Below are 16,835 nucleotides of genomic sequence, written 5' to 3' on the forward strand. Positions count from 1 at the left end.
TCTCTTAAAACAGTAATCTAAGAAATATTATACATGTGTTATATCCCCTTTCAAAGGGAATGCCAGGCCATGATGGGGCCCCAGGACCTCAAGGTGTCCCTGGATGCAATGGAACCAAGGTGAGATTTATTTGACTTAATCTTAGGCGATATGCTTGAAAATAATGGACTTAAACATTTCAAGAAATCAATATCGAGAATGTCAAAGAAGAGATATAGTAGCTTCATGCCTAGGACAGACATAGAATATGTTCTGAGTTAGCATTTTCAATATACTGAAATATCAGTAATTCTTTAAGCCTGTATAGTTGGGATATTGCATTGAGTTGAAGATTACCTACCAAATCCCTTTTGTGTTTTAGTGTTAAGGAGAATGAGAGTTTTTGCCATACATTGACATGAATCAGCCATGTGTGTACATGTGTTCCGCATCCTGAACCCTCCTCCTATCTCTCTCCCCATCTCATCCCTCAGGGTCATCCCAGTGCACCAGCCCTGAACACCCTGTCTCATGCATCAAACCTGGACTGGCAATCTATCTCACATATGATAGTATACATGTTTCAGTGAATGAAATGAGAGTTAAATGAGACTTAAAAAGGAATTAGGATATATCAGTTCAGTTCAGTCACTCAGTCATGTCCGACTCTTTGTGACCCCATGAATTGCAGCACGCCAGGCCTCCCTGTCCATCACCAACTCCTGGAGTTCACTCAAACTGATGTCCATTGAGTCGGTGATGCCATCCAGCCATCTCATCCTCTGTCATCCCCTTCTCCTGCTGCCCCCAATTCCTCCCAGCATCAGAGTCTTTTCCAATGAGTCAACTCTTCGCATGAGGTGGCCAAAGTACTAGAGTTTCAGCTTTAGCATCATTCCTTCCAAAGAGCACCCAGGGCTGATCTCCTTTAGAATGGACTGATTGGATCTCCTTGCAGTCCAAGGGACTCTCAAGAGTCTTCTCCAACACCACAATATATGTTTGTACATATAAGCACACATATGTATGTATGTGTATATATACACACACACACATCTATATTATCAGTTTTTAAGAGTAATACTTATGAATGACATTCATTAACTTTGATTTTTTTTAAACTAGGTACACTTAAAATTTTCAGATCTTTCATATTCTTAAACCTTTTTTATCTTACCTAATAACTTCCTGAAGAAAAATCCTAAGAATCTATATATAATACACCACATCAGTTTTTACTATGAACTGTTAGTATGAACCCTGAAACTCTCCATCATAGAAAATAATGAATTTAACAAGTGAGAAAATAAAGTGTCGTATGCTACAAACATTGTTTCCTGGCCCTCTTTTCTTTAGTCAAGACTAAATCCAACTATTTGGATTAAGTATAAAGTGAGAGCAAGAAAAAAAGAGAGGAAAATTTGCTCTTTTTAAAAGCTTACAAGTATTTGTTTCCATTTCTTATTCTCTCACTTTTCTCCTTATATAGGTTAATGAAATACTGTTTTCTGTGTATCCTTTTGATATTTCAATATTGCATATAATAATCTGTGAAACTATTCTAAAATACCATAGATCTTTCTAATTAATGACTTTTGTCATATTTTATATTAGGGCATAATATTTAAAATAACTTGAACAAACTATTTTGTATTATGCAGGCCATCACATTTTATGATAATGATTGTAGTGTATACTTGTAGGCAGTAAAGTAATTGTTACCTTCAATATTTCTCCGAGTCATTGTCATCCTTGCCACTAATAATAATAATATTCTGATTTGGGATTTGTGAGGCTTACTTGTGTTTTTCATTTTTGCTTGGGGCAACCTTACAGTGATAGGACCAACATGGAGTTAGCTTGCATGCCATATTGCATGTTAAAACACACTACATTCATGTGCCTATTCTGGTAATTTGATTGTTTTTTGCTAGCATGTCTTGAGCAACAAACAGACTACTAGCCAAAGTTTTAAGACCAGATATGTCTACAGTGAGTATAGTATGCTATGTGATTAAAGGGGTCTTTTTCTTTTATTGCTAAAGCAACACCTTAGCAGATCTCATGATTAGTTTGCATTTGAGTCCCTTCCAATTATGTAAGCAACAAAATTTTTTAAAAGCATTATGTGCATCTGCAGATGAAATAGAATCTTATATTTCTAACTATGTAACTGGGCTTCCCTTGTGGATCAGCTGGTAAAGAGTCAGCCTGCAATGCGGGAGACCAGGGTTCGATCCTTGGGTTGGGAAGATCCCCTAGAGAAGGGAAAGGCTACCCACTCCAGAATACTGGCCTGAAAAAAGCATTATGTGTACCTCCAGATTAAATGGATTCTTATATTTCTAACTATGTAACTAATTGAATGAACCCTAGAGATGGAGTCAAAACATATGGATTCTTTTGCTCTCTGTTTTCTAAACTCGATGTACAGGCCACTTCCTTTCTGTCTGGGCTTATTTTTTCCATGTGTAAAATGTGGTGGAGAAAGGGATATTGGACAATAAGTCAAAGGTACATAGCTGTATCATTTACTCTTTTAAGCCTCTGACAAGGATGTTTCTAGAAGTACTACAGCACATGGGTATTTGAAAGGAGGTTGCATTGGGGTTCTTCTACAGCCATTTTCGCTTTTGTTTTCTAATTAAAGATTTTAACATTTAAAAAAAATAAATAAATTTAAAAAAAATAAAAAAAAACCATACACACACTCATATGGCTATAGTTAAAATGAAATAAAGATTCTGTGTTTAATCTAAAAAAAAAAAATAAACCAAATGTCCATATTAGTACTTTACAATAGGGAGTGAGAAAGACTGGATGCCTAGAGAACAAAATGACCTGCAATTGCTAAAACTATTGCTATGATTATACTCTTGGTGGTATTAATGGCATTCTTTCTAACCATCTTTTCCTCTTTACAAAAATAATTTGAAATAGTTTACAATAAAAGGAAAAAGCAATGGGGCAGTTAAAATATGAATCCATATAATACATGGGCAGGAAATTGGGGCAGATCATTAACTATTAAATGTGATGATAGCCAAGAATCTGTGGTGTGATTCTCTCAAAATGGATTTGTCAGAAGAAAATGACTAAAGTAGAAGATTTTTTTTTCCTTTATTTCTGATTGGGATTCATGAGTGGAGATAAAAGTATCTTAGAAGGCTGAATTGATATGGATAGTTGGTATAAGGTAATTGAAAAGTGAAGGCTAATGAATTTTTGACAGTCTGGCATGTTTCAAAATGACTTGCAGAAATTTTTTCAGTAAGTCATTGTTGGTATAATGATGCTTTGTTTTTTTTGTTCCTCCATGCTTTTTATTTTTAACTCCTTCTAGGGAGAACGTGGATTTCCAGGCAGTCCCGGTTTTCCTGGTTTACAGGGTCCTCCAGTAAGTTATAAAATTCGGAATTATAACGAACACAGGAATTAACGTAAGCAGAAGTGTACAAAGTGAGCTCAGTGCATTTGTATGGAACAAAATAGTACTTTTCAAAGTAATAAAGTAAAAGGATTAAAAAAAAAAAGAAATTAGTAGTGCATAGAGCTTTCTGCTGGGTAAAAGCAAAGATTCTGTAGTGCATATTTAATATAAATGTCATCTCTAAGTATCTTAAGGTACCCTTTCCTCAGAATGATCTTATAGCAATCTATTCAATTTTGCTTGCTCCTTCCCCTCTCATTCATATAATTCCTTTTCTTTTTAATAATAGGGACCTCCTGGGATCCCAGGTATGAAGGTAAGTATCTCATGTTGGAAAGGTAAGCATTTTACAGTATTTGGAAAGCCTGCATCTTCAGTCAGATAATGTCTCTGAATTCTGTCTTAAAATGGATGCTTCTAGAAGTTGCACAGGTGCACATTTATGAGCTCTCCTTAACTATTCCCCTTTGTTCTTGTGGCTTTAAGTACCTTTTATGGGCTGATATGCTTGCAAATGTGTATATCAGCCTCACAGTTCTTTTTGATACCTTCCTTGTTACACTTTGATTCAGTTGACGACCTGCTCCCTCTGGAAATATTCTTTCCCTCTGGCTTCTGCAAGGGAATATTCTGGGAATATTCTTTCCCTTTTCCTAATCTTTCTTCTGCATCTCCAGTCATTCTGCAGTCTTCTATGCAAGCTCATGTTATTCTATCTAGCAGGCATCAAGACACAGTTCTGATCCCTTCTTCCCTTCTATGCCTAGAAATATCATTAATGCTCTTGGTATTGATTGCTGTCTAGTTATGGAACACCTACATTTCTATCTCTAAAACAGAATTTTCTTCTGAGTTATATGCATGCATTAAATTGCTTCCCTGACATCCCCCTGACTTATCTCCCAGACATTCAAATTAATGTCCTCAGAGTTAACCCAGATCCCCAAATAAACCTTTTCCTCCTTCTGTTTTCCTCATCTCTAAAATTTGTATCACTATATACCATGTACACTTTTACATGTACCAAAACCTGAGAGTTAGTATTTGCATTTTCTACTCCTTCACACATCTCCTCATTGCATACTGTCTCTAAATACTGTTAATTTTGCCTGTAAGTATATATATTAAAATTCATCTACTTTTTCATTTCCACTGCTAGCATATTAACCATAATGCCTCATCTGGATTAGTGTAGTAGCCTCTTAACTAGTTTCTTTTTTGTCCCCCGCACCTCCCAGCATGATTTATTCTATACAAAGCAGCCAAGAATGATCTTTTAAAAATATAGATCAGTAATTTAAATGTCTCCTTATAAACCTTCAAGGGTTTCCCATTGCATCCAAGATAAAGTCCACATTTTTTTCTATGGCCTGTAAGATCTGCATATTCTGGTCCTCGCCCCACATTTCCAGCCTCATCCCTAAGCTGCTTTTCATTGGGCTCCCTGATCACACCAGTCTGCATTAAGTTGTTTGAATGTGCCAGATTCTTCCCTTTCTGGGTCCTTTGTTCATGCTGCTTACATTGCCTAATGCTCTTCCCCCATCTTCACCTGGCTGACTCATGATCCTTTAGATTTCAGCCTGAATGTTGCCTTCATAGATTGCCCTTCTTTACTGCCCAAACAAATTTTCTCCACTATTTTCTTTTTTTTAAATTGAAATATATTTGACATATAACATTGTGTAAATTTAAGGTGTACATGTTAATTTGATAAGTTTATATATTGTAATATGATCTCCATTATAATGATAGTTAGCCCCTCTAGGACATCACATAATTATCATTTCTGTGATTGTTCTCCACTCTTTCTTTATCATGTACCATGTAGTTTTCCTTTATAGTCCTAAACAGAAAATTTTATCATCTTATTTGTTTACATGTTATGATATGAATTTCTCCAGTATATTATTACCACAGTGAGAACAGGTGTCTTGTTTTATCTTCTTTGCTACAAAGCATCCAAAGCCTAACACAATTCCTGGCAAATATTAATATTTAATGTTTTTTGTGAATGAGGAACCAAAGGTATGACAGGTTCTCAACAAATTGACTGTACTTTCATGTACTCTACCCACTTCCTCATTTTCCTTTGAAGAGTAAATGTATTCATTTAACTACTGAGGTCGCCTCAATCTTTGAGGACACTTACGGAACAAGTTGAACGCTTAGTTCATTTTTTTGTATTCTGGCCAGCTTTCCCGTATCGTAACTATTACTTACAATCGCCACTTATGGTTTCTTTCAGGGGGAACCGGGTAGTATAATCATGTCATCACTGCCGGGACCAAAGGGTAATCCAGGATATCCAGGTCCTCCTGGCATTCAAGTAAGCATCTGCTGACTTTCTACTTGGCCCTATTGATTAAATCAGATCAAGCATCACTTTTTTTTAATCCTCAGCCTTTAGTATTCTCTATTTTCATTATAGAAATTATCATCTGAGGTTTGATAGATATGGCAGATATGTTGTATGTGAAAATAAAAGCAGTCTTGACCAGGGAGCTTTTTAAGAAGTGTGGCTTGTTCTTTTACCTTTCAAATCCAGTTTCCATGGAAATTTTTGTTTCAGAGTTTTGCAGCAGAAACAGCCTTCTATATAGTCTTATTTCCGTGCTGTGGAGATCAATAGGGTAGTAGAGGTAAATGGTCTGATTAAAAATTGCAGGTTTCCCATTCAAGGTATTTGAAGAATTCATTTATAACATTATCAGTTATGCATAATGTTATGACCATACTTTGAAGGCTGAAAGAATAAAATATATGTATAGTGAACATCAAGTGTGACCTAATTTTTTCTAAAGAATTGTCATGTCAGCCTACACATAACATACATAGAGATGACAACAACTTTTGGGGATTTATAGATTAGGGAATTAATTTTTTAAGGTTTATATTTCATGAGGATTGCTCTCTTGCCAAAAATAAAAATCAGTTCTTTCTAATATTTGATCACTAAGATACAATGTCAGGGACTTTTTTCGTTAATCACCTCAATACATACTTGATATGACCCATCCATTTGTTCTTAAGTATTACCAATCTTTTCTAAATTTTACTGTATTATATTTGGAAAAAAAGCAGAATATATGCAAAGTATATGTAGGTTATAAAGCATAATGACCAAATGAGCACTGATGAACCCAATGCAGTATTTAAAAACTAGAACATTGTAATTTTCAATCAACCTTTCTTGGCAGTCACATCCTTCTGCATTCTCCCAAGATGTAGCTACCATCCTGGGTTTTCCATTTCTTCTTCAAAATAGTTTTATTACATGCACATATATCATTAAACAAGAGTATTTAGTTTTTAAAGTAATATGAAATGTATGTGTAGTTTTCTGCAACTTTTTCTATTTGATGTGTTAATATTCACCCATATTATTGTATATGACCATAGTTCATTCAGTTTCACTTCCATGTTACAGTCCATTGTTTGATATACTAGAATTTGTTTCTCTGATCTCCTGTTGTTGGATATTTGGGTTGTTTTGAGACTTTTTAAATTATACTATAATCCATAATTTACATCTAGATATAAAGTTGCTAGATTTTAAGGCAGTCAAATTTTCAGCTTATTAAGATGCCTAATTTTGCTCCACAACCATTACATCATTCCTTTATCTTTTGTCCCAGTTTTTCTCACATCCCTCTTTGTGTTTAATTTTATGTATTTTTATTTTATAATTAGAGAAGCCACCTTGAAACTTGTAGGCTTTCCCTTCCCATTTCTAGCATAAAAGCTCCACTAATTGCTCATCTTTATTGCTTCATATTTTATTTTATTTTTTAATATAAATTTATTTATTTTAATTGGAGGTTAATTACTTTTCAATATTGTACATACATCAACATGAATCCACCATGGGTATACACGGGTTCCCCATCCTGAACCCGCCTCCCTCCCTGCACCATCCCTCTGGGTCATCCCAGTGCACCAGCCCCAAGCATCCAGTATCATGCATTGAACCTGGACTGGCGATTCGTTTTAAAACTTCCTTACTATACATTTGTCCCATATTTATTGCATACCACTGTAAAACATAAGTTGTCTAAACACTGCATTCATTCTGTTTAGTTGAATTTCTTTATAGTCATTCAATCCTTTTATTCTTTTTTTTTTACTTTGCAATACTCTATTGGTTTTGCCATACATCAACATGAATCCTTTTATTCTTCTACATTTTAAAATTCTGCTTATAGTGCTTCAGAATTATAGAATTGTAGAACAGAATTCTGGCAACTAAACTTAAATTTCACCCATTTAGTTCTTTCTACACGTTTTTTCTTATCCATTTCTTTACTTTCTTTATAACAGGGCCCAGCTGGTCCCCCTGGTATACCAGGGCCAATTGGTCCCCCAGGACCACCAGGTTTGATGGTGAGCTTGCTTCTGTGATTTCATTTCTCCTCCTTTTCTTTCATTTTACAAATATTAATATTATTTGTATTACTTGAAAGTATGAATTTGATCTATAGTTTTCTTAAATTTTCTTATATAGGAGATTCTATAGTGTTATGGTGAATAATATATGTGCTAAATAATAGCTCCATTTTATAGATGGAAAGAATGAGATACACAAAAGGAAAGATTTAAAATAAAGTATCTTAGTGGTTAACTCTTGATGTGTCAGATTTGAAGTCACTTCTGGGGCCATCTTATGAAGACTTCTAAGCCAATTCTTAAGTCACTTGATGAAACATGTTTCTTCCAGATGCAGTTTTCTGTTTAAAAGGAATAAAAATAGTTATTCACACACACTCAAAATCGGCTCTCATTTCTTAAGGACCTGTGACAGAACAGGAGGATTGGTGAGGGTAGTGAATCACTCTGAAATGGGATAAGGATCTTTATTCCCCAGGAAAGAAGCAGAAACTTAGAAAGACCCTGAATGTGCAACCAGTTCTCTTACCTTATTACCTGTATTGTCACTTAAATTTCTACTCTAAAAATTGTAAGTACTTTTACCCCTGAAATACTTAAATTTCATTTAAGTCATATTTTAAACTTAGAACTTTACTGTTGCCCTGTTTAAAGGGCAAGAAAATTGTACTTCAAAGTAATTTCTCCTGTGCCACTCTATCTCTCATCTATCATATATTTAAATGACAGTTTTCATTATGCCTTTATAGATTATACATTTTTGCTTGTGACCATTGGTCCTCTATTCATGAAAGAATGGAATAACAAAATAATGTTTGATAAATACTAGGAGATCTACCAGAAAAAGATTGTAATTTCTGCTTTTTTAGGCATCTTTAGGAGAGGATTAGAAAACCTCTTTGTTTAGTTTGTTTTAGTTGTAAATATCTTGCAAAACATGAGACTCTGGAGCAGGGCACTTTTTCCAAACTCTTACAACTCTGGCCTACCCTAGGTGTATTGCTACACCTTGAATTTCCTTAATTCTTGTGACCAAATAGCACATTCAGTCTGTTCTTAATGTCCCTGCAATTAACCTTCATTCAAAGGATGAAGCAAAGTCTAAGAAATGCTACCAAGGTATAATATGTAAATAAACAGATCAGTTGATATCAGGAGGTGATATCCCTGGACAGACAAATGCCAATTTAACTTTTCAAACCTTAAAACATTCTCAAATATACAAAGATCATATAAAATCAAATTGCACTAAAAAAGTAAACGCATGCCTTTTAGAACTGGACAGTTAATTGTCTAATGGTACCTGAGTTTATCCCATAATTCTGACATGATAAGTTTGATATTTATTGAGATTAATTTTTGTTTGGCATGAGTGCTACCCCATGGCCTCTACCCATCCTTGTATTTCTTCCCTCACCCATTTGTAGCCTGTCAAGAGAAGTCACCACTATTGCCTAGTTTCTTTTAAATATGTGTCTAGTTTCAATTTAAATATGTGTCTCTGATGAGAAAACAATGAGAAAAAACCTCAGGAAATATTATTTTAAAGGACTTTTTTCAGTCCTTACTTCTATGAAACCAACTTATTTTTAATATACTCATCAATATAACTCTTTTATCCTTTTTCTGTGTCTTTCACTCCCAGGGCCCTCCTGGCCCACCAGGACTTCCAGGACCAAAGGTAATTTTCTTTCTTCTTTTAGCATCTTTTATTTGGTGTGGATTTTGTTGTTGTTGTTGTTATTGTCAATGAGGTTTTTAAATTTAATTTGTTTATTTTTTAATTGGAGGAAAATTGCTTTACAATGTTGTGTTGGTTTCTGCCATAGTCAATGAGGTTTTAAATTCAAATCTCTCTCTTCAGGGGAATATGGGATTAAATTTCCAGGGACCCAAGGGTGAGAAGGTGAGTAGAGAAAAAAGTTGATTATTCAACCCTCAGTTTTTTTCTTTCACCGTCATTTGAACTTGTCTTTTTGCTTCTTGCAACTAAATTAGTTTGCATGTTATATTATATTATTGTCTGTTTAAACTATGAAATATTACTTACTTGTTTTATCTTGCAAACAGGGTGAGCAAGGTCTTCAGGGCCCCCCTGGGCCACCTGGGCAGATCAGTGAACAAAAAAGACCAATCGACGTAGAGTTTCAGAAAGGAGATCAGGTGAGTATGTAGGGAGGAAATCAATGAATATCTTGCTATGAAAGTGCCATTCCATTAAAATGCAGTACAAGCTGGAATAAGGTTATTTGTGATAGTCTTTTTGAAATAACAAGGGTTAGAGATAATTAAAATTTTAAAATATCTTTACTGAGATATACTCTATTTACTGTAAAATTCACCCATTTAAACTGTACAATTACATCTATTTAATATATTCACAAGATAGTCAAACAATCACTGCAGTCTGATTTTAGAACATTTTCATGAGCCCCCTGAACAAAACCCCATGCCTATTAGTTATCACTTAATATTTTTCCCTAAACTTTCAAGCCCTGAAAGTTTAATTAAATGAAACCAGTGATTTAATTCTTGGCTCCAAAGATTTGCCTATTTTTGGACCTTTTATATAAATGGAATCATATAATATATGATATTCTCTGGTTTCTTTTTTATTATAATCTTTTCAAGTTCATCTATGTTGTAGTGTGTATTAGTACTTTGTTCCTTTTTATGGCTGAGTTAATAGTCCTTTGCATGTATATTCCCCATTTTGTGTATTAATTCATCAGTTGACGGACACTTGACTTTTTTCCCATTTTTGGCTATTATGAATAATGCCTTTATGTACAAAATTAAGTCATTGTAAGATTGTCACTGTTTTAGATGACCATGTTTTCTATATTTCACTGATATTCAGGGAGAAAGATGGTATTACTGATAAATTGCTTCTCTTCACCAGCACATATACTAAAATTGGAATGATACAGAGAAGATTAGCATGGCCCCTACACAAGGATATCATGCAAATTCATGAAGTGTTCCATATTTGCCGGGGGCGGGGGTACCTTTCCAGGTGGCACTAGTGGTGAAGAACTTGCCTTCTAATATAGGAGGTGTAAGAGATCCTGGCTTGATCCTCGGGTTGGGAAGATGCCCTTGGCAACCGACTACAGTGTTCATACCTGGAGAATCCCAGGGACAGAGGAGCCTGGCAGGCTACAGTCCATGGGGTCGCAAAGAGTTGGACAGGACTGAAGCGACTTAGCATACATGCAGTAGAGTAGATGAGGGGATCAAATTATATGATTACAAAATATTTTATAAGAATAAAAAAATCATTAGTACTTTACTTTGAAGTGCTTTCTTGCTCTTTACCTCAAAACTTGGCTTGTACATACACTAAAAATTAACTGAAATAAGCAAAGATGGCCCTAGATTTTTTTTGCCTAGTAGATTTCAATTTTGAATTTGAAACATCTTTGATTATAGTACATGAGTCTGTAGTTCAGCTAGTTAAAATTGTTCCTAACAGTACTAACAATTTTAATATTGCTTTCCTTTTCCCTGCCACTGCATAGGGACTTCCTGGTGACCGAGGGCCTCCTGGACCCCCAGGGATACGTGGTCCTCCAGTAAGTAACCTAAAATTCTTTAGCATCATTTAATGTAAATTGATAATCTCACATAGTACTGCATGAACCAATGTTAAATTACTTTTGTCTGTATAGGGTCCTCCAGGTGGTGTGAAAGGTGAGAAGGGTGAGCAAGGAGAGCCTGGCAAAAGAGTAAGTGTTATGGCTTCTAATAAACTTTACAAAAATTTTCAAACATGTCTTTCTGCATGTACTCATGCACTGTGCATGCGTGTAATTTTATTTTTTCCTCTTAAATCCTGCCTTCATTCCCTCAAAATGGCATAAATGACATATTTATTTATTTATTATAACATTAAAGTCTAGAAAGTCTACTGAAGAGAGTCCCAGGCTGGAAGAAAGCTTGTTATATCCTTTAACCTTGCATTTCTAAATAACAAAATTATATTATTATATTTCCTTGAATCCTAAATAGGGTAAACCAGGCAAAGATGGAGAGAATGGCCAACCAGGAATTCCAGTGAGTATTTAAAATCCACCCTCCCCTCCAAATGGCAACATTTGTACATGTTGGTAAAGAAGCAGGATGGCAAAGAGGCTTGGGTTTGAAAATAATTTAAATGAATAGAAACTATCCTTTCCATCTCTTTTAAATATGAATTTGAAATTTCTCTGTTTTTCAAGATAGATTTTTAAGTCAGATTTATCGAGATATCATTTGTATAAAGTAAAATGAACCATTTTGGTGCACAGTTCTGTGTGTTTTGACAAACACATAAGTTGTGTATCAATCTCCATAATAAAAAACAGTTCCATCTCTTTCAAAAGTTCTTTCATGATCTTTCGTAGTTATTCCCTCCCCTCCCCTCACCCAGTGTCCATTGAAACAACTGATCTGTTCTCCATCTCTGTAATGTTGCTTATCCAGAGTGTCATAAAAATGGAGTCACAGTGTATACAGCTTTTTGAATCAGAATTCTTTCACATAGTATAACACACTGTATTGTATAGCAGCAGTTCATTCACTTTTAATTGCTGACCAGTATATGACTATATGGAGTACCAAGGTTGATACATTTACTCATTGAAAGGTATTTTGGTTGTTTCTGGGTTTTACCATCATGAATAAACTGCTAAAAACCTTCACATACTCTGTTTTGTGTGAACATAAGTTTTCTTTTTCCAGTTAAAGTTTTGACATATAATTCTAATTACTACCAAAAAAGAGGCAAGTAAAAATATGGAAGTCAGGAACATTATTTCAGGCAGCCTTAGTATCAGGAGTATCCACCATAGATGTTAAAAGATGTTTTCAAAGACAGATAGAAAATTTGATGAAATTTGGAGACTACTCTGCAGGAAAGGGAGCATTCTTAATAAGACTGGAAGTTGTAAAGTAATATTCAATCAAATCAGATAAATTGATTTCTAAATAATTTTGCTAAACAGGCAGTCCTCAACTTACAAACTATAGCTTCACATATAAACATATAAAATGGTGAAAGTGAAGTTGCTTAGTCGTGTCCAACTCTTTGCAACCCCATGGACTACACTGTCCATGGAATTCTCTGGGCCAGAATACTGGAGTGGGTAACTTTTCCCTTCTCCAGAGGAGGGGTTCCAATTCAGGACCTCAGTTCTGTCTTCTTTTGAAACAATGATTTATGCAATCATGGTGTTCAACAACTGCCTCTGTTTTTGACAGATATCCCTAGGGAAAAGGCTTTTCTCTCTTTGCACTGGGAGAAGTAAAATTAGGTCAAGTAATGGGATCTTTCTGGGAACCACCAGAAATGACAATTCTGTGGGGATGGGGCTTTAAAGAAGCTTCAGCCGGGTTCTTTCCCTTCTGGTTGCTGCTATGCTTTACCTTGATTGTGAGCTGTTGGTTTTCAAGGCTGCTGTGAAACTGAGGAAGGGTGGTGGAAATAGAGCCACAAACCACTTTGTTCTTACCAAGGTTCAGTCTTTTTTTCCCCAAAAAAATACATTTCCTGGATTGCTGCAAACCCTTGCTTAATTTCTAGAGTTCTAAAAAGATTGACCATTTTTGTCAATGTCCTTGGTGCTTTTATGGAGGAGAGGAATTTTGGAGGTTCTTATTCCACCATTTTTGCTGATGTCACTGTCTTCTGTGTTTTTAAAGGGTTTGCCTGGTGATCCTGGTTACCCTGGTGAACCAGGAAGAGATGGAGAAAAGGTAAGAATTTTAAAACGCCTAGGGAACTGCTTTTATTCTGATTAGCACAATTCTTTTCATCCCAGTTATAAATGAAAAATTTCTAAGTAACTAGCTTTTGTATTCAAACTACACCTTCTTTATCCATCTTTTGATGTTATTCCCTTTTCTCTTATACCCAATTCCCTAAATTTTCATTCACTATCCTAAATCACAGTCCATCTGATAGAAACGCATGGAGAATTGTTTAACTTTAGCATTTCCATTGTTAAAAGCTGATGCCTTTACTTTGAGCATGTATCGGCAAAACTTTTCTTCTCCAGAAAGAAGATTCAGCACTATTTTAGTGAGGCCCTCGTATTAAAAAAGGCTTATAGCTGTGAATTTAGAATGTTGCCACTAAACATTTCCATTCTCTAGGCAATTATTGTCTGGGAGCCCGTGGCTAATTCCTTGTTGTTGTTTTTTGTTATTGTGGTTGTTGGCTGTTGTTTTTTCAGTTGGCCATGGAGCCTGACTGAAGTCATTTATTTAGTTCCCTATTTCAAAAGTGACTTTGAAAAAAAATATATGAAGCCCCAAATTCCCATATTTATAGCAGATCACAAAACATCCATTTTTCTAATGTCTCTGGTCTTTAATTGCTTTCTATTAAAAGCTTTGTTTTGCAGGGACAGGAACATGTGAGAAACTTGAATGTACCCAGAGGGTACATGTTTTAATGATGATTTTATCTCTAAACTAGATCCAAATTCTAGACTGGCTTAAGAGGCACAGCTAGAATAAAGGAAGATAATAAATACTCAAAGAATAAAATTTTGTTTTTCTAGTTGTATGTGAAGTTATAGGACAGAGTATCTCCTTAAACTAAAAGAAGCTTATAGATAGACGAAAGGTTTCTATGAATAAGTCTAGAATGAGAGTAGAGGTGTGAGAGGTACACCTATTCTCGGGTCTTGGCCAGTGGAGTAACAGTTGAATACTGTGATCTTCACCTCTTGTATCTGCTGGTTAAGGGTAACAGTTTTATCTGAATTTGTCTTTCAGTAGATTCTAAGAGCAAAGTCACAAACCAATTATGATTTATTAGCTATTCCTGGTGATAGTTAACTCCGTCAGCTTCAAAATATCTGTCATTAATGGAAATGACACTAAATTTATGACCCTGACAAGTTTTTTGAAAAAGACATGGCTAAATGTAAGAAAAGGGTAAAGATTTTTAGCTGATTCTAGTAATACCAATTTTTTAATTCAGTGTCTTCTCTATGTTACCACTAGAAATACCTTAGAAGTCTGGTCTATATATAAGGCAAATAAGTTAGTTGATCTGGTCAGCATCATATAGCTTGTAAATCTGACATAACAGCACAGGTTTTCCTAGGCTTAGCTAAGTAGTGTTTTATTAACTCATTTTGTATTTCTCTTTGATATTTTTTATTGTGTATTTCTGGGTCTTTATGAAACTTATCAGTTATATTTTTGAGGAAATTGATGTTTTCATGTGATTTTTACTAATCTGTTGTATAATTGTATTGAACAGGGTCAAAAAGGTGACACTGGCCCACCTGGGCCTCCTGGACTTGTAAGTTTTTTTTCTTTCAGTTTTTATTTATTAAATTTATTAGTGCATTTAAAATTTTGTGTCTTAATTATATACTCCATACCTTTTCCTCATAGAACACAAAATTCCAAGTCTTTATCAACTCCTCCTGTCTTAAAAGTCTTTGCATCTAAAACTTCAGTGAGGTTGACCTCGGAGTCTTCGTATTGGTCTGCCTGTGTATTATTTCTCCATAATAAAGCTCCAAAATTATGGTACTAGGTTTTTTTGCATAATGATTGCCAAATCATTTCTTAAGTAACCAGCAGGTGGTGCAAGTGTTGCTTACAAAGGTTCAAAAAATGAAACTGTTGGGGAACTAGGGATTGGTCCTTCCCCCTGCAGGGCTCAGAAGAAAGATGGATTTGGTCTTAATAGCTTTTCTCGATTTGTAATTGTCTGATTCACACCTCTTTCTTCCCGGAGTGTGTGCTTTTAGGGGCTCTTCATAACAAATGCAGGAAACTACTCTATAAAAGAATACTTGAAGCGTTTACAACTTTTCTGTCATATTTGTATTTACCATGAAATTCTAGTCACATATGTTTTCATTCTTATTAAGAATAAAATATCTCTGTTGCAGTTGATATTGGTTTTCCTTTCATTGAAATTTGCTAAGACTCCTGGCTTTAGACTTCACTAAAGTTGCAAAGGGGCAAGTGCCATAAACCCTATATGATAAGACATTTGAATAATGTTTATTTAATTATTTTTGTCCATAGTGAGTCTTAAATATTGATACTTGGTACTTTACCAAATCCAATGATGAGGGTGTATTATATTTACAGAAGATCTTAAGACAGTTTTTATTTGCTTTCATTTTAAAATCAGAATTTTACTTTTCTAACAAATAATTTTTCTAAAAAATGAGATGATACAATTTTGATGAGCATCAGAAGAAATGGAAATTTTAAGAGTATGTCCTGTTCAATAGCTCATTTCCCCTTTGAACTACTATCCCAATTCTAGGTCCCACAAATGTCCATTTGTCTGAATATTTCTTGTATCCAAAAGAGCCAGGATGAATAATACCAGTAGGTGATAATTTCTATCTCAGACTGATAGTTGCTTAAATCTAAAGCTTACTTTACCTTTATAACTCTATGAAGTTAACCTCTTCATATTAGATAATTTAATATAAAATTCTTTAGGCATCAGGTTCTAAGAAGATAGGGAATTATTAGCTAGTTGATTTTAACTAATAAAGCCCTCCTGGAAGAATGACTTTTCTTTTTCTTTTTAAGAAAAAAATATGAGTTGGCAAAGAGAAAGATTATGGGAAGGCATTATAGATATTTAGAATGGCACATTCAAAGGAAAAAGCAGGAATGTGCAAGATGCATGAAGTGGTTACAATCAGACTTTGCTCTCCTGAAAAGTCATTGCTGGAACTAACAGGATGTGAAACAGATGAGAGAGGTATTGGGAGTGAGAAGTATGTTTAGAGTCAAGGCTATAAAGTGACATATAGTAAGAAGTAATGAACAATTATGAGTGGTCTAACAGGAAACGTAACACAGAAAAATTCCTTTTTGAGGAAGTGTATCCTAGTAGTAGATTTGGATTTAAAGGGAAAATCTCAGAGTTGTTTCTGTTAGTCCAAGTGTGAGGTAAGGATAGAAGCTGTCACAGGAAAGAAGGGGACAAATTGGAGAGACTTTTTAAACAAAACATTATAAGGCTTAGGTGATTGGAGTGAATTGAATGTGAATGATAAGAGACATC

The 16,835-nt window shown here is 34.8% G+C and overlaps 1 protein-coding gene and 1 non-coding gene across 3 annotated transcripts in view; both read left to right on the forward strand.

The window, feature by feature from the left end:
- Nucleotides 1-16,835, forward strand: part of COL4A5 (collagen type IV alpha 5 chain) — a 249,452-nt gene that overhangs the window by 141,552 nt on the left and 91,065 nt on the right. For both annotated transcript variants that reach the window (XM_068963385.1, XM_068963384.1), the window contains exons 6-18: nucleotides 57-119; nucleotides 3,323-3,376; nucleotides 3,699-3,725; nucleotides 5,658-5,738; nucleotides 7,730-7,792; nucleotides 9,441-9,476; nucleotides 9,660-9,701; nucleotides 9,866-9,958; nucleotides 11,317-11,370; nucleotides 11,467-11,523; nucleotides 11,807-11,851; nucleotides 13,478-13,531; nucleotides 15,051-15,092. In XM_068963385.1, coding sequence (XP_068819486.1) covers nucleotides 57-119; nucleotides 3,323-3,376; nucleotides 3,699-3,725; nucleotides 5,658-5,738; nucleotides 7,730-7,792; nucleotides 9,441-9,476; nucleotides 9,660-9,701; nucleotides 9,866-9,958; nucleotides 11,317-11,370; nucleotides 11,467-11,523; nucleotides 11,807-11,851; nucleotides 13,478-13,531; nucleotides 15,051-15,092 — 711 coding nt within the window. The remainder of the gene's footprint in view (nucleotides 1-56; nucleotides 120-3,322; nucleotides 3,377-3,698; nucleotides 3,726-5,657; nucleotides 5,739-7,729; nucleotides 7,793-9,440; nucleotides 9,477-9,659; nucleotides 9,702-9,865; nucleotides 9,959-11,316; nucleotides 11,371-11,466; nucleotides 11,524-11,806; nucleotides 11,852-13,477; nucleotides 13,532-15,050; nucleotides 15,093-16,835) is intronic.
- On the forward strand, nucleotides 10,681-10,788 carry LOC138072131 (U6 spliceosomal RNA). The gene has a single exon (XR_011144278.1). It is a non-coding gene; the product is annotated as a U6 spliceosomal RNA (small nuclear RNA).

This window comes from Capricornis sumatraensis, chromosome X (assembly GCF_032405125.1).
Source record: "Capricornis sumatraensis isolate serow.1 chromosome X, serow.2, whole genome shotgun sequence".
Taxonomy (NCBI): domain Eukaryota; kingdom Metazoa; phylum Chordata; class Mammalia; order Artiodactyla; family Bovidae; genus Capricornis; species Capricornis sumatraensis.